Source organism: Protobothrops mucrosquamatus, unplaced genomic scaffold (assembly GCF_001527695.2).
Source record: "Protobothrops mucrosquamatus isolate PMUCROS unplaced genomic scaffold, P.Mucros_1.0 scaffold_18, whole genome shotgun sequence".
NCBI lineage: Eukaryota > Metazoa > Chordata > Lepidosauria > Squamata > Viperidae > Protobothrops > Protobothrops mucrosquamatus.
In genome coordinates this window covers 611,236-630,116 of record NW_015386094.1, presented here as the reverse complement: position 1 = coordinate 630,116, position 18,881 = coordinate 611,236, and the positions used below count along the sequence as shown (strand labels likewise).

The following is an 18,881-nucleotide window of genomic DNA, read 5'->3' as shown; positions in this document are numbered from 1 at the left end:
ATCATTACATGCTCGACAAATATTAGGGCTGTACAAAGCTTTTGAATGAAGTGCTTCACAATGTGCTTTCTCCTCAGTAAAGCAGCTGTGCATGCAGATAGCTAGGAACAGCTTTGGAATCAACTATACTACACTTGCAGAAGATTGTTGCTTTAATAATTTTAGGAGAGATGTTTCATTTGAATGTTTTGCATAGCCCTAACAAATATGCCTGTGTTATGTTGCTCTTACATATTTCTATAAATGTGCCTTTGAACTAGAATTTGGAAAATATGATGCATGTATGGCATTATCTAACAAATTTGAGATTAATGAAAGAATGCAGTTTTTTAAAAATGAAGACTTATTATGCCATAATTAAGGTCAAGTGCCAGCATGAATAATGTTATCCACTTGTAACAGAATTGTATTGCAGGTTTATTGATTCTTTATTGATTCTTGGGTAATACACACATTTTTGATAAAAGATTAACCTTTTCAAGACCTGCTTAATTAACAAAAGAGATCTCACTTGTATTTTGTATCTTTGTATATAATTTAGAAGTCTTAAACAGAGGCAGCAACTAGCCTACTCTGACTGATCTCAAAAAGCTAAACAGGTTCAGATCTGGTTAATATTTGGATGGGAGACCATTAGGAAATCCTAAGTCAGGAAGTTTTAAAAAAGTCAGGAAATATTTTCTCATAACTCTCTGTATTCAAAAAAACGCAAATCACAAATTATGTGTTATATTCAGAAATATAACTTTCATAAATAAGTATCCAATAGAGGAGAATATATGTAGCTCAGGGCTGAACTATGTAATCCTTAATAATGCCTACAATGAAATAAAATGTCTGCAAGCAAACAACTGAGCTCAGAGAGCACTAAGGACTCTATAAAGGATATATTTAAATTCTGTCCATAGCAATAATGTATTTGAAATCTTATGTGTTAAGGAATCATAAAGAAATTGACAATTTGGTAAAATCATAATAAAATATTTTGTTGTAATATAACTTTATAAGACCTTGATTAGGTTTTTTTCCCCTTATATTTGGGGATTAGCTGAGCTGATACTAAAAACAAAGCCATTCACTTGAAATGACTTTAAGTCCTATAAAGAATGGTTTTAAGTCATTTGGATTGATTAGCCTTGATAAAACTGGGTGTGGCAGGAATGGCTGGGGTAACATTCTTCAAATATGTAACAAGAAGTGACACAGATAACCAAAATACATTCTGTATTATTCCCAGGTTCAGAACAAAAAAATAAAATAAATTCAAAATAAAATAAGACAAATTCTGATTCACTATTAGAAAAATTCTAATTATCCAAAGGATATGTGGGATCACCTTTGCTGGTTGTGTTCAAAGATACCTTAACAATCATGACTGGACCACTATAATTTGATATTTGGTACAGAACCTAAATGCTCCTTTCAACTCATATTCAACACCTCTTACATTTCTTCTACATAATCTGAGAAACCTTGAAATAAAGCTGTTACATAAAGTCAGTTCTTATGTTAATATCATAGATTATGATATGGAGCATGAGTTTAATTAGAATAAGTACTTGCATGTAATTGTCATTATTGTCTATGTAAATGTCACAAGAGTTTAGGGAGCTGCTATGCTAGCCAAAATAATAATACATTTACTCTGCATATGCATAATGAAGGCTTTGGGCTTTCCACTGAGCTTTTTTAGATGATCAAAATGAGAATATTAGGAAATAGTTTTGATAAAAGAGCACAATACAAATGTACTAATCTAGTTGGAAAAATGTTAAAACATGGATATGGAGTAAACTATATAGTTATTGTGTGCAAAGATTTCATTGATTCTTAATAATTGATATATTGTTATTACTCTTACCCTATTCAACAGAAACATTAATTTGTATATGTGTCTGGAAAGGGACTTGCAGAACTCTGGTAAAAGGGTTTAAGAGGTGACAGCAACATTTTGGAAATGCAATTTTAGCTTTATGCCAGGTACGGGTTGTGCAGCCCAGATTTTTGCACTTCAGATAATACAGAAATCTAAGTGAGCAGATTTGTTAATGCAGAGAAAATGTAGAATAAAGTGGATAGGCTTTAAATTTCAAAATGTTTTGAGGAAATGAGGAATTAAAGGTAGTTTCTGAATGTGTAGTATAGAACGGAAGCAAAGCAAGCATGGGAATAAAGAGAATGCTTCAGGAATAGTTAGCATTGAGCAGAGGGTAATAGAATAACAGAGTTGGAAGGGACCTTGCAGATCTTCTAGTCCAACTTGCTGCTCAAGCAGGAGACCCTAAACCAGGGGTCTGCAACCTTGACAACTTTAAGACTTGTGGACTTCAGCTCCCAGAATTCCTTAGCCAGCATAGCTGGCTGAGGAATTCTGGGAGCTGAAGTCCACAAGTCTTAAAGTTGTCAAGGTTGTAGACCCCTGCCCTAAACCGTTTCAGACAAGTGGCTGCCCACTCTCCATTTAAAAGTCTCCAGTGATTGAGCACCTACAACTTCTGAAAGAAAATCGTTCCACTGGATAATTGTCCTCACTGTCGGGATTTTGCAAAGATAAGACTAGAATGTAAATGTAAATGTAAAATTAGAATTTTAAGGTAAGGTTAGAATGTGTGAAATCCTATTGGTTATTTAATGTATTGATGGAGATACAAGAAATGCTTGTGATAATAGAGGTGTTTTGGCAGCAGTAGTAAATGTTAAGTGCTTCTTGTATGTGGATGATACCATATTTTTGGCTGAGAACAGAAATTACTTTCAGTGAATGCTAAATAGACTGTTTAATGCAGATTTGAAAATTGTATGATACCAAAATAATTGTGTCTAAGGGGTAAAATGGTGTGCATGATTGAAAATTATAAATGACAAAAATTAGAGCAAATACAGTTTGTGACCTATTTAGAACTCTTTGTAATCCTGCGGTACTGTGAGAGGTACAGTGTGCTCAGAGCATCATCTAAATTCTGTTAATATACTCTGGTTAAACAAACAAAACAGTACATTGTGTCATGTCTCTATCAAACACATTGAGTCAATAATGACTATCTGTAAAAAAAAACAAACTACTGACTTCCTGGGTCTGTGACCATACATTGTTAAGTTTAACCCTAGGATAACCAGCTGTCAAATGTTCCAAGTCTTGAGAGTTCAGTTATCTATGAGTTTGAGGGGACCTTTCATGTTAAAAAAGCACATTGGTTAAACACTGGAGTTTACTTACCATGAAATAGATCTGTGGAAATGAATCCCACTTTGATAAAAAAAAGCTCTCTGTGGCCTCAAAAAAGAGTTAATGCCAATAAGGCAAGGAGGGATGACAAAACCATTGTCAAAGACTTTGATTACCATCAATCCAAGAGCAGGCAGATAATGTACAAATAGAGAAAAAATGTGCTTCAAGAAAAAGATGTATAATATCCCAAGGGTGATTCTAAATGATCTGCAGGCCATTGTAGCATTGTTTGATGTCATAATGTTTATTAGTTCACCATAAGGAAAACAACAAACAACTATTCTCCAGAAAGTATATTATTACCCACTCAGGTTTGCCAAAGATGATTTGAATGATCCAGCAGACTACTAGAACAGTGTTCTGTGGATAGCTATAACTAAAAAAGAACTTTGAATAATTTCTCTATTAGTGAGAAAATGAAACATTTCATTTCAGCAGAAGAACTGAATCATGATTTTGAAGCATGACACATACTTCAGAGTTGGTTTGCAGTTTCACAACTCAGACAGTTGCAATTACTGAAAGAACAATGGATTCTGGGTTGTACTAGAAAATTCTACTGCAGCTTGTCAGGGTTTCCATCCATGAACTAAAGCTTAAACAAATGTGGGTCATACAGTACAACAATAACCCTAAACACACCAGTAAAGCTACAACATAATGGCTGAAGCAGAAGAAATTTTGCTATTTGAAATTGCTAAGTCAAAGCTCTGATCTTAACTCAACAGAAATTTTGCCGCATGACAACCTGTTTCTTGCATGAGCAGTTCATGCAAGAAACCCATAAATGTCTGTTAAAGCAGGAATGGTCTATAACAGTGGTGGTGAACCTATGGCACGGGTGCCAGAGACAGCACTCAGAGCCCTCTCTGTGGGCACGCGTGCCGACACCCCAGTCCTAGGCCTTCAGCTGGGTTTTATAAAACCTTTTTGCTTTAGGCCTCTGCCGCCGTGTGCAAAAAAAAAAAAAGGTTCAATCAATCAGTCAATTTCAACTTCTCGTGGGAAATTTTTTTTTGCAAAGTTGAAATTGATTGATTGAACTTTTTAGTCCCACCCAGTCTGTCGTTACCACCGCAGCCACGCCCACCCAATGGGCCATGCCCAGCCAATGTGCAGGAAATTACATGTGCAGGAAATGTTTAGTTGAGGTCATTGCTAACGAGGTACTACCAGCTATTACATTTAAAGCCAAAAAGGAGTATACATTCTAAAGAGAAATTACTTATATTTCTACCCAAAGTTACTAAATGTTAAAATTCACATTTTCCAATAAAGACCATGAAGATTGGCTTATTGTGTTCAGCAAAAACATGACACGGTACTTTATTTTGGGGCATTGTTCTATCAAAATCACTTTATTATTAGGACTTAGATGAAGTTTTGATCACCATTTAGGTCACAGAACCACAGGATTACAAATAATTTTAGAGGATTCACAATATTTTTATCACCATTGCAATTAAATTTATATAAATAAAATGTTTACTTACAATGAGAAAATAGGTAGAGAAATATTAGTATGTGCAAATGCTGGTGAAAACATAATGGGTAGTACAATGTTTGTTGTGAGGAATGAGTTTTGAAAGAAGAAACAACTGCTTGTCTATAAGAACATATTTTTGCCCACTTGGCAATATGGAAATTAGAACTGGGGAAAAATCTAAAAGCAAGTTAGTACAGTAAAAATGGTTACGTAAATATTATGCAGAATAAACAAGAAGGGATGGGGGTCAGGAATGAAATGATGTGGAGATGACTAATCAGTAGAACAGCAATATTTTAAGCTGGTTTAATCAGATGTACAGAGTGAATGCAGAGTGAAGCGTATTCTACTTAGTCAATTCTTTAAGATGACACTTAGAATGTTGCATCCAGTTTTGGTCACTATAATATAAAAAAGTTGTTGAGACTCTGGAAAGAAAGCAGAGAAGAGCAACAAAGATGATTAGGGGGTTGGAGGCTAAAACATATGAAGAATGGTTGCAGGAATTGGGTGTGTCTTGTCCAGTGAAAAGAAGAACTAGGGGTGAAATGTTAGTAGTCTTCCAACATTTGAGAGGCTGTCACAAAGAAGAGGGGGTCAACCTGTTTTCAAAAGCACCAGAAGGCAGGACAAGAAGCAATGGATGGAAACTAATCAAGGAGAGAACCAACTTAGAACTAAGGAGAAATGTCTTGATATTGAGAACAATTAACCAGTGGAAGAGCTTGTCTTCAATATTCCATCACTGGAGGTTTTAAAGAATAGATTGGACAACCATTTGTCCAGAAAGGTATAGGGTCTCCTGCTTGTGCAAGGGGTTTGACTAGAAGACCTCCAAGGTACCTTCCAACTCTTATTCTGTTAATTCTATTACTCCATTGCAGGTCGGTTAATGTTTAAATGAAGTTTTTTATAATTCTTTTCCAGCTTAGTGCCAAAGGTGCTTTAAAAAAAAAAAAGACAACTGGACTTTTTTGATTTTGTTTGTTTGTTTGTTTTTTCTAGTTCCTGAAGAAGTGAAGAAGCTTCTTGGATAAGAAGCGAAAGGTTTTCAAAGGGAAAAAAATCTAAGAAAGTCCAATAGCCTTTTGAAAAAAGCACCTTTGGGACAATCATGACCTGGATGATTGAGAATCTCCATAGACTTTCCCAGTTTAGATTCTGTTAATACAGAATTCAGAGTAAATTTAGAATTTCCAGACTGAACAGCAGGATTTTGAGATTGAACCATATGTGGGAACCACTGAATGGCAGGAAACAGACATAGGAAATCTGACTCTGTTGCCATTTTGTAGTTGCTGGGAGAGATGAGTCGGGTTGTTAATGTTCACCCAAGTACTCAAAAAAAGTTATTCCTCCCCCAATAAACAAGCTGGCCATATTTTGGGAGAGGCATTTGGAGGGGTGGATAAATACTTTAGGCTAAAAAGGAAGCTATTTTAAAAAATAAGGCAATGGATACGAGAATCTCTTAGCTAACTAAAAGCATCACTCATCACACTACACTGAATTAAATTGAAACTTTAAAAAAAATTAAAATAGGATTAGGGCTGAGGAGGCAGACAACCAGGTACTTTATCTTATTATCACTAGCCACCAGCAGAAGCACTGATCCACTGAATGAGTGCAGATTGTAATGATCCCTCAATATATCTTGCTGTCTCGTTTGTCTAGGTTGTCTTCGATAGCAGATAGATCCAGAATATGCTATATGTTCTTTATAGGCCTATATATTCCTCCTCCTGTACTCATCTTGACCTGAGAATTCAAAAGATCAAGATGATAAACATTCCAATAGTAAAAGAAAATGGGATGTTCAAGGAGAGAAACATATAAGGAATGGCAGACCCAGACATATATGTATACATATTTCCATCTAAAGCATTTGAAGCAGATTGTCCCAGATTCCAGATAGAGCAAACCCTAAGATGCTCAAAGATTTATCTCCACATACTGTCCAAATTCTTCATTCTTTGCATGAAATAGTTTGTACATCCCTAACATGGAATATCTAGTATGAACAGCATTTTTTTAGCAAGCCTGATGCAATTCAAATAATTAAAAGCAATTAATGATTAAGCAGGACTTCCTGTGCAAAAACTTTGACCTTAAAACTCGTATGTTTTAATTTATATTTTAATTAATTATAATTTATTAAATTATATTTTATTTACATTTAAAATGAGAGAAGAATGACAATTCATACAGTTTCTGAAGATTTACTTAATAAGATTAAAGGGACATATCTGGAAGCTATAGTTTTCAAAATATGTCAATTTATATCACATGATGACTGTAGCAGCATATTTTCCCTAATGGCAAATTAGTGCATTGGGCAAAGAGGGCTAACACGTTATTTGATACAGAAGTTCAGTTCAATGTCGAAGAAAGTGCAGACTGCCATAATTTATATTTGTAAGCATATATATGAGAATCACCAGTAGCTGGAAGATATTACCATGTGGTTAGTTTTATATATAGTTTTTAGTGGAATAGTGAAAATTGGAATCGTTCTTCACTTATGCTGCAAATAAAAATGAAAGTACTTACATAAAGGACTTTTCAACTGAGGCTACAACTTTGGTTAGTACAAAGCATAGCTATATAAATATTATAAATAACTTTCCAAGATTATAAAGATTTGAAATATGTTTGTGCAGAATATCTTCATTATCCTCCCAATCTGGAAATCTGAATTTATATTAAGAGAAAGTAACATTTTGTGAGCATAGGTACTAGAATGCTTATAAAGTTTTGTCTGTCCTATACATTATTTTTCTATAGAAAATAAAAATCTTTAGAATTTACAACAGAATTTTATATCCATGTATATGTGGGTAAAATTAAAATATTATCCTCATCTAAATCATACTTCTGAGACTGTCCACTTGTATCTAATTTTGCCACAAAACTATACTTGTATCATTTCTTCTGCGATATCCCCATGATATTTCCTTCATCCCAACCTCCGCCCAAGTCAGACATACTTAAAGTGATTCTTAGCGATGTTATTCTGGCACTGTCCAGGAACAGCTTCACAATGTGTAAAATCCATTAGTTTCACAAGCTGTTATCTTGAAGGGAAGTTAAATGCCTTGTAGTGAATCAACTTGCAGTGATCAGAGGCAATAAAGGCAGGATAGTGATTGACAGGGGAGAAAGCAGAGAAAAGCCTGAGTAGAATTACTATATGAATGAAGGCGAATACTGTATACATGTCCTGGGATAATGTTGCAGGATCCAATCTGGGTCGGTCACCGAGATCAGAGTTTTTGTCTTCTGAGCTTTCAGATTCATGCTGGAGCCCATCTTCAGGTAACTTTGGATTGGATTGGATCCTGCAGAATTAATATAATATCATTGTTCTATGATTTCTTCAAGTACTGTATTATCTTGCCTTAATTGTTAAATTATTCTTGATTTTTGCAGTCATGTAGTAATACTATACTTAAATCTGTGAGATGATCAGTGTTGTGATTGTTAATCAAATTCTAGGAGGGTCTGCAACATCAGATGACCATGAATTTGACCCAACAGCAGACATGCTGGTACATGATTTTGATGATGAACGAACACTAGAAGAGGAAGAAATGATGGAAGGTGAAACAAACTTCAGTTCTGAAATAGAAGATCTTACAAGGGTAAATATTTTTTTTAAAAAAACTGCAAATATTATACATGCATATTCTTCTCACAAATGCCTGAAAGTAAATAGACATTTTTCAAAATTTCAGTGAAATAGTGACTTCAGTATTACATTTTTTGCACATTGCCTGACATATGGTATAATCTGTTTTTATTTAGTAATAGGTTGTATCATGACTGTGCTTGTGCATTATTATGTTAATGTTCCTGAAATGAATATCATCCAAATAAAAACAGAATTATGTAAGTACTTATATATCTGAAACATCCCTGCAGTTATTTTAAATGGCACACTTAAAGTGTTGTTTGAAAAATAATGGAAACAAACAAAAATTTAATCTGTATCTTAGTGGAAGGACATATAAAATATTATATAGCCACTGTAACATGTTCTCCATACTCCTAATTCTTACAGTTTTTCATAGATATTAAACATTATGGAAACTTTAGTCATCACTTTCTAATAAGGTATAAAGTTTATACAGGCTTTGTTTAGTATAAAGTATTTCCATCTAAGCTATTGATAAAGGTGTTTTAGGTGTATTTATTTTCTAGAAGCCCACTTGGATATAAAAATTCCAATTTTAGGAAGATAAATTTTTAGACCAAAATGCAAAATCTTCAGATTACTTCAGGAAGAAAGAAAGAACTGCCCCCCGGCCCCCCGATGATCATAAAAAAGTAAAAGCTGGCATGCTTATGCGTAAATTGTATCCTGAGCAGTTCCTGAGACTGTCTGGATGAAAAAGCAAGTAAACAATTATTTACCCATTGTGGATTATAAAAATCCAACTGCACTTAAAATTTTCTCTGTTTAAGCAATCACAAATGTTCTTTAGTAAGTGGAATATGATATCAAAAAGAAATTGACAGTGCTTATATTAACATGTTGAAGATACTAGCATTCTGGCAATGTTTTTTTTAAAAGTCAACCTACATGGAAAAAAGTTCCCTCTGAAAACAATACAGCTTACTTTAGACTTGTTTTTTATGTAAGGATGAAAGTAGTTTGATTATTGGCTAATTGTATCAGCAGATACAGGATTAGAATTAGGTTGATGGTTATGAATTCTTGGTATATGCACATTTTGGAAAATATACAATATTTTAGTTATAGTAGACCGAAGTGAAAAATATTTAGGTTGTTTTCCTGTCAATGATTTCTGAGATAATTACTTTGTATTCTTGAAATCAAAGAAATAGTGAAGTGAACATTCCTGGAGAATAGCAGTGATTAGGGGATTATGAGAACATTGCAAGTTCCATGTCAGTGTTCCTCATCATTTTATGTAGCAAGTGTCACCATGAAAATGTGTGTCCCATCAAATTGGTGCAGCTTCTTAATGGAACAAAGAGCCTGCATGCCAGTCACATGTCAGTTGCTTATAAAATAGATAGCGAAGGTCAGAAGTACTGACTTTAAGTGAAAGCCTAGTACAGATAAAATGCTAGTACATATTAAAGATATTGCATATATTCAGTTCTATGGATAGTTTGATAAATATTGAAAATTGCTCATGGGGATATATTATGGCCAGTTACATCAAATTTTTGTATGATTGAATGACACATTATTTTATTGATAACAGATTAGTAGTAGTAATCATCATCTAAAAGGTGTTTTTAAAAATCCTTGAACCTTATCTGTTAGAATTTCGGAGGCTTGGAATTCATGAGACTTGGAAAATGCAGTTATGTTTTGAATTATCTTTATTTTTATTTATTAGAGTTTTATTACTTTATAGCTAACTCAAGACTGTGAATATACATATTATTCCTTCCTCCTTCTGTTTTCCCCACAACAGCAACCCTGTGAAGTGGGTTGCGTTGCGTTGAGAGACAATGACTGGCCCAAAGTCACCCAGCCGGTTTTCATGCCTAAGGCAGGACTAGAACTCACAATCTCCTGGTTTCTTGCCCGATGCATTAATCCCTACACCAAACTGACTTCTCTTTTTGTTTTATTTGCTTTATTATTGTTGCCCTTTCTTTACTATTTTATTTTTTATATCTTTACTGTTGTGTATGTGCATATGTATGTTGTGTATAATACTGTTGTGTATGTGCATATGTGTGTTGTGTATAATAATATTTGCACATAATCTATATACATAGTGTATGTATGTACATGTGTGTTATGTGTACAACATGTTAATTGCTGGCCTGTATAAATATTTTTCAGGATGAAAAATTACCTATTAGAACGAATGCGTTCTTATAGTACATTTCGGGCACTATAGAACAATTTTGGCACTAATTATATGGCACTAATCAGCCATGTAATTAGTGTGTAAAAAAAGATAAACCTAGCTTTCTGCAAAATACTTATAACTCTAGATGTAAATTTATATGTATACACTTGTTACTCCATTCAAAAGACATTTTCATTTGTGATAATCTGACATCTGTTGTCCTGCCTAGCATTAATTTGTTCAAAATCAATCATATAACATAAACCAATCACTTGTAGCTTTTCTTCCTTGTTACTATTATCAAATTGAGTAGTGTATGTGTGTGCGTGCGTGTGCATGTGCCTGTATGTGTCTTAGTGTTTCCTGTTCACAAAGAGTAGAAATTGCTCCATCCTGCTTTTCGTGTACCTGATTGTTACGTGGTAATCCTATCAGACAGCAATCACTATCCTACCCTGCCTTCTGCTATTAACAAACACGTATACACTTGAAGTCTGTCTCTATAGACATATAAAGTTCAACATTTGCTCACCAAGGAGCAATTGTTGCCACTGTTGATTAGTCATCCCATAATGGTTTATAATTGGTTAAATTCTTATGTCCTGTTTTAATTCTTTTTAGGAAGGTGATATGCCAATTCATGAGCTTCTTAGCCTTTATGGTTATGATGGTTCTGTACCACTACCAGAAGAGGAAGAAGAGGAGGAGGAGGAGGAGGAGGGTGAGGGTGAAGATAATGATAACAACAGTGGGTGCAGTGGAGAAAATAAAGTGAGTTAGACTTATTAATTTAAAACCTTGGTTTGCGCTTATTATGTACATATGCCTTTGGTCAGCAAGAATTTAATTACTTGAAATCTGCACTACATAGAGAAGCTCTTGTAGATAAAAGAATGTAAACCTGGTGTGTAGTTTTGATTTTCAGATTTAATCTTGTAGATATATGTGCAGGGTCTTAAAGATTGGAAGGCAAGCTGAGATTGACTGCTTCTATAGGACTGCTTTGAAGAAAAACAGGGTTACAATCGCTGTGTTCATGTTAGTGTCTTCTCTGTTTTTTGTTTAAGTAATTCCTGAGAGTTGAGACAAGGTGAATTTCGGGGGGGGGGGTGTTTATGAGACTTAATCTGGACTGTAAAGAAAGCTGGGGTTTGTTGTTCCATTCATTTAGTTAACAGTTGAATAGGAAAGAACTTAACCGTGAGGGAAAAAAGTATTTGATCCCCTGCTGATTTTGTACGTTTGCCCACTGACAAAAAAAATGATCAGTCTATAATTTTATTGGTAGGTTTATTTTAACAGTGAGAGACAGAATAACAACAAAAAAATCCAGAAAAACGCATTTCGAAAAAGTTATAAATTGATTTGCATTTTAATGAGTGAAATAAGTATTTGACCCCTTCGCAAAACATGACTTAGTACTTGGTGGGAAAACCCTTGTTGGCAATCACAGAGGTCAGATGTTTCTTGTAGTTGGCCACCAGGTTTGCACAGATCTCAAGAGGGATTTTGTCCCACTCCTCTTTGCAGATCCTCTCCAAGTCATTAAGGTTTTGAGGCTGACGTTTGGCAGCTCGAACCTTCAGCTCCCTCCACAGATTTTGTATGGGTTTAAGGTCTGGAGACTGGCTAGGCCATTCCAAGACCTTAATATGCTTCTTCTTGAGCCACTCCTTTGTTGCCTTGGCCGGGTCATTGCCATGCTGGAATACCATCCACGACCCATTTTCAATGCCCTGGTTGAGAGAAGGAGGTTCTCACCCAAGATTTGATGGTACATGGCCCCGTCCATCGTCCCTTTAATGCAGTGAGGTTGTCCTGTCACCTTAGCAGAAAAATATCCCCAAAGCATAATGTTTGCATCTCTATGTTTGACGGTGGGGATGGTGTTCTTGGGTTCATAGGCAGCATTCCTCCTCCTCCAAACATGGCAAGTTGAGTTGATGCCAAAGAGCTCGATTTTGGTCTCAGCTGACCACAAAACTTTCACCCAGTTCTCCTCTGAATCATTCAGATGTTCATTGGCAAACTTCAGACCGACCTGTACATGTGCTTTCTGGAGCAGAGGGACCTTGAGGGTGCTGCAGCATTTCAGTCCTTCACGGCATAGTGTGTTACCAATTGTTTTCTTGGTGACTATGGTCCCAGCTGCCTTGAGATCATTGACAAGATCTTCCCGTGTAGAACTGGGCTGATTCCTCACCATTCTCATGATCGTTGAAACTCCAAGAGGTGAGATCTTGCATGGAGCCCCAGACTGAGGGAGATTGAAGTTGTTTTGTGTTTCTTCCATTTGCAAATAATTGCACCAACTGTTGTCACCTTCTCACCAAGCTGCTTGGCGTTAGTCTTGTAGCCCATTCCAGCCTTGTGTAAGTCTACAATCTTTTCCCTGACATCCTTGGACAGCTCTTTGGTTTTGGCCATGGTGGAGAGTTTGGTATCTGATTGATTGATTGCTTTTGTGGACAGGTGTCTTTTATACAGGTAACAAACTGAGATTAAGAGCACCCCCTTTAAACAAGTGCTCCTAATCTCAGCTCGTTACCTGTATAAAAGATACCTGGGAGCCAGAAAACTTGCTGATTGATAAGGGAACAAATACTTATTTCACTCATTAAAATGCAAATCAATTTATAACTTTTTTGAAATGCGTTTTTCTGGATTTTTGTTGTTGTTATTCTGTCTCTCACTGTTAACATAAACCTACTATTAAAATTATACACTGATCACTCCTTTGTCAGTGGGCAAACATACAAAATCAGCAGGGGATCAAATACTTTTTTCCCTTCATTGTATATTTGTTTAATTAAAGGGGGTTGTTCACAGTTATAATTATTAGTGACTTTCCCAGTTCAGCCTCTGCCATTATCATTAGTTGGGAGTAAAATAAATGGGCAGGCATGCAGACTTGCAAGGCCCCTCCCCGCTTTAACTTTAAATACAGTCTCAGATCCAAGAAATAAGTAACTGACTTCATAGAAAATTGGAGTAGTGCTATTGAGATTGCTAATCATAATTTTAATCTTGGAGTAGAGGTATTGGATTATCATATTAGAAGGGTTCATCTTTTCATCCCCTTATCTAGGAGTATTTATTGTTCACTTCTGACCTGCCCAATATATGGCATATTTTATAATTATTGTAGTGTATTACAATAAAGGAAATGTTAATTAATTTTAGAGTACTACCAGAAATGTTGCCATGTTGCATGATTAATCAAGAGAATAATATGGAACAGTGCAGAGCACGACAAACAATGCAAGAAATCTAAGACGCACCAATAAATAATGGAAAACGTACATCCAATGAAGTACTATTTGTTGCTGAAAATCTTATTAATCTTTGGTCAATACATTTAATCTACTAAAAATATTTCCTTGTTTACATTGCTCCATTTCCCATAATAAAAATGCTATTTTGCTGTATGTTATTAGAATAAAAACTGGGTAAAAAATCCTATTAGGTTTCTCAAAGGGCTATAATAGAGCATCTGGTAAATATAGCGCCGTGCTAAGATTATACAACATCTGCTATTGTTCCAGGCTTATTCTTTTGTTCTTGTTTTCTTTTTTCAAGTGAAACAAAATTTCCCCAATGCAAACAATGTAAAGGATTACCATAAAACATTTAGAAATCAGTTTTAGAATTGCAACCAGTTTGAAAGCATTGCAGAAATTTGGAATACTTCAGATCCATAACTTTTCTCCCTAACGTTTTCCTTTTTTTCCTACTTGGGACTTTGTCCTTGTTAGAAACACCAAACTATGGAAGCTGATGGGGAATACAAAAAGGGAAAAGGTGTTGAATTTTTCTCTTTAAGGCCAAGTCCTTTCTCCAGATTTCAACCTAAGATATTAAAATGTCAAGCCAATTTATTAAAAATCATTTCTGTAATATTTAACTAGGACATTTCATCTCAGGGTTTTTTCCTAAATTGCATTGAATTGGCTTTATTTGTCCTGATTAATAAGTTAATTTAAGAGAGTCACAGTGAAACTTTGATACTTATTGGTTTCTTGGTACCTTAAAGCTACTTGATAAAACGGGGCCTGAAAACATGTGCATGCATGCACACACACATATACATACACAGAGAGAAAAACTTTTTTTGCTTTCCATTCGCAATGAAATATAGTAAAACAGAACAATATAGGTGCGTGACCAGAATGTAATGATAATAATTGTCTGGAATATTTACACATATGCACGCACACTCACTCTAAGGAAAGGTAGCTTGCCCACAGTAATCATACTCTGACAACTTCTCAGATAGACCCAGGTTGGGTTCACCTTGAAAATGGTTTAGAGATAGTTGCTTATGCAAAATGCAGTCAGGATTTGGTGACATAGATCAATGTTTCTCAATCTTAGCAATTGTTAAGATGTATAGGCTTTAACTTCCAGAATTCCTCAGACAGCATGCTTAAAGTTATGAAGGGTTCAGAAATACTGACATAGATAAAATCTTTAAGTGAACTCATCTTTTGATAATTTTCTGGTCATATTATGGCTGCCTTTCATAACTATGAAAGTGCTTTTTCCTCTTCCTTTTTCTCAGATGTTCTTGTTTTTACTTCCCTATCTAGCATTCCCTATCTTTTTTTTGGCAGTCTCTACCTAATCTGGACATCTCTTGTCTAATCTGGACATTTTGAAATCAGTCAAGGTTGGTTAGCTGCTGCCAATATTTGGGCTACATTACGTAATAGAAATAGCACTTAGACTTCTATACCACTTCACAATGCTTTAAAGCCCTCTCTAAGCAGTTTACAGAGTCAGCATATTGCCCCCAACAATCTGGGTCCTCATTTTACCGACCTCGGAAGGATGGAAGGCTGAGTCAACCTTGAGCTGGTGAGAATCGAATTGCTGGCAGTCTGCAGAATTAGCCTACAATACTGCATTCTAATCACTGGCTGTAATTCTGTTTGATCACTTGATAATGAATAAATACCTAAATTCCCTAGACTGGAATTACCTGAAGAAGTAACTTTCCTTGCTTTATTCTGCCATAGTTAAATATTTGCCACGAAAACGTTTTAGAGCACATCCTGAATAAAATAGGGAGTTTCAGTACTGATTTTAGTGGAATTGTCTGTAGATGTTGAATATGTTCTCCCGAGAGAAAATTGATATTTGTTAATCTCTTCTGCCAATGGAAGCAATTTTTTTTCATCAGGTTTTGATTGGTTGTTAGACCAATGATTTCAAAACAGATAATTGAAAGCAACTTTCTAATATATGAACACTTTGTATATTGAAGTGTTTGAGTATGCAGTGGCTACTTTGGCATTATTATATTTTGAACAGTATGTATGTATGTATGCGTGTGTGTATACATATGCACACACACACACAAATGATACTTATTTCTTTATATCCTATATAAACTGAATTTTCTAGAAAATTTATTTTTGTGGTGGTGTTGCATATGTCATTTTCTTTTGTTCAAGAGGGTCTTCAGATTAAAATGCTCTTTATGCCAATTTTCTTTTGCACTTATTAGGAGTTGCAGATTTTTTGACAAATTGATATATCAGTACTTCTAATCAGAAAGGTGTATAAAATCTTTGTTTCTGGCTGTGCTGCTAAGAACTTTATTTTTTTCTTATTTTGAGAGACCTTATTTTAGGTTAAACCTCCTCAATTATTTTTAAAGCTAGATAAGAAATAGCCCACTGATTGGCTCCACTGAAAGATATCACACAGCAAATTTATAATTAACTTTATTTATTTAATCAATCACAAAGGCACCTGAACAAGCTGGATCCAAACTAAAGTTTTTTAGTATGACAAAGTCTTACTGTAATGAATGTGAAATAATGAGACTTCTAAATTCCTCTGTATTTTTTAAAAAGATTAAATTATGACACAGATTATGGGAGTAGAGGACTTTATAACCTGGAGGCATATTTTGAATGTGGTATATGCATTTGCAAAGTAGCTATCATAATTGGTATTCCCAGCACATAACACAAGTTTTTTTCACAGTGCTCTCTACCAAACTTTTTGTGGAGACCAAAGGCATTCCTGCAATAAAATATATTTATTATAATTTATTACCTCTATTTGTGCACTGCCTGTTTCTTCTTAGTTGATGCTAAAGACTGCCCTTTTATTTTATAGCATAGTAACAATATATTTTATTATCAGATCTGTTTCATAATCTCAGGTGAGGCAGGATTTAAACTTTAAATTTAACACTTAAAATGCCTGTTCATAAGAGGGTTTACAAGCAGAATGTTGTTTATCTCTAGTTCATAAATTTGTTAGGAAATAAGAACATCAAAATAGATGGACCATTAGTCTTTCTTTTCACCCCACAGATTGTGGAAGATTTGAGGTATATCCATTATACACAAACTAGAATCAAAGTTAGAAAGAAATGATCGTGGTGAAGTAATCTTTTTTCTTTGCGTCTGCAAAGAAGTTGATGTAAGCAGACCATCTGAGCACTGAAGAATTAAATAGGAATATCTGGCCTGTGATTCAGAAATTTCTTAAATGTATACATTTAAGGTTGTTCTTGCCTGATGTTATAGACAGGCTACAAACCAGTTTGTGGGCTATCAATTGCATGTTTTATATTTTCTCATAGAATCTTGTTAGGCAATTCTTTTTTAAACTGCAGAGTTAAGAGTACATTTTGTGATAATGAGAGTGTCTTGAATAAATGAAACCAGTACCTAGAAAATATTGAAAATCACTCTTAGCAAATCTGGGCAAAGTAAATCCAGCCATATAGAAACAGTCTACATCAGTGATGGTGAACCTTTTAGAGACTGAGTGCCCAAAAACCGCCCTGCCCCCCAGCCCACCCGCCCACTCCGCCGCCTGCCCCGCTCTACCCCCTGCTCCACCCTCTTGCCCACCGCCTTCATGGCCCGCTGCAGATTGCCCAGGTGGCCCTGCTATGCCATGGCGGCCACGCCCTCCACCCACATCCAACAGCATCATCTGCATACATCAGGGTGCGAAGGTGGAGTCTTGTACCTGCTGCCTGGCTGCCATGTCCTTGGCTGCGCTGTTCCGTGCGGGCCACACCCAGGGGCGACTCTCCAGGGGGGCTGCTGGGGAGGAGGGGGCCGTGGGGGAGGCGGAGCTGGGGCAACGGCGCGTGTGCCCACAGAGATGGCTCTGAGTGCCGCCTCTGGCACGCGTGCCATAGGTTCGCCACCACTGGTCTACATGATCCTTCCTTCCTTCCTTCCTTCCTTCCTTCCTTCCTTCCTTCCTTCCTTCCTTCCTTCCTTCCTTCCTTCCTTCCTTCCTTTTTATTTAATGAAGTTCCTTTATTGAAACTGGGATACATTACTAAAGGTATTGTCCAAAATAGATAAAGGTTTGGAAAATTCTGTTTCTAAAATCAGATCCCAAGGAGGCAGATGAAATCATGTTTATATCTAAATATTTTTAAAAATAGTATTAGTATATTAAATTGCTGAAGGGAGGCATGAATGAATGAAACTTTATCCCATATATAAACTGGAAGTATTAAAAAAACATGATACAGATAATAAACTCCTGTAAGGAGTGTTTACTGCTTTTCTTCATTTCATGCCATTTTTAGATACTCTGGTAGTGGCTATGGCTAAGAGTGCTTCTAACAAGCGTTAGCGCTTTCATCCTCTCCAGTCTTTTAATGAAGAAGGCGTATCAGGGCTGGGTTATCCATATAGTCATTTCTAGGTTGTAATATATTGTAATATTTGGGTATTTTCGGCTTTCTTTGAATATCCTATAAAGAACTACTCACAGTTGGTCTATAAGAAGATGATTTCCCTCCCCCCACACACACTAAATAATTATTTGTGGATGGGGATCTTACGCTCCCTGTAATTCTTAAAAGATTAGAAAATGTTGCTGAAAGTAAAAATGGGCAGGAAATATAACAAATTGCAGACTTTACTGCTGAAAAGTATTGGTGCCTTTGAAGATTAGCCATTTGGAAGAGCCTGTTTTCATGCTGAAATTTTAATATTCCTGACGAAAGCTATATTTTATTTCCTTTCCTTTGATCTCTTTCCCTGCCTACATTTATATCTAGTTTTGTTTCCCTCTTTCTCTCTACTTCCCAGAGCTGCTATTGCTGACCCTATCTCCATCCTGTGATTATTTTATCTTCTTTTTCCTCTTTCTTCTGGCATTACTTATAAAAGCTAATGCAGAATAATAAGCTCCTGTGCTGACCTTCTCTTCACATACATTGATTGCTCTGTCCAATTGCTCAGAGATTGCTATTATTCTATTACAGTGCCAATCTTTAAGAAAAGTAAAAAAAAAAAGCCTATTAATTTTTGTCCAGTCTTCTTGTTGTTAATAAATT

General features: G+C 35.5%; 1 protein-coding gene across 1 annotated transcript in view; it reads left to right on the top strand.

The window, feature by feature from the left end:
• MIER1 (MIER1 transcriptional regulator) overlaps positions 1-18,881 on the top strand; it is a 51,905-nt gene that overhangs the window by 12,532 nt on the left and 20,492 nt on the right. Inside the window, exons 3-4 of the mRNA XM_029286976.1 lie at positions 8,211-8,356; positions 11,174-11,323. Coding sequence (XP_029142809.1) covers positions 8,211-8,356; positions 11,174-11,323 — 296 coding nt within the window. The remainder of the gene's footprint in view (positions 1-8,210; positions 8,357-11,173; positions 11,324-18,881) is intronic.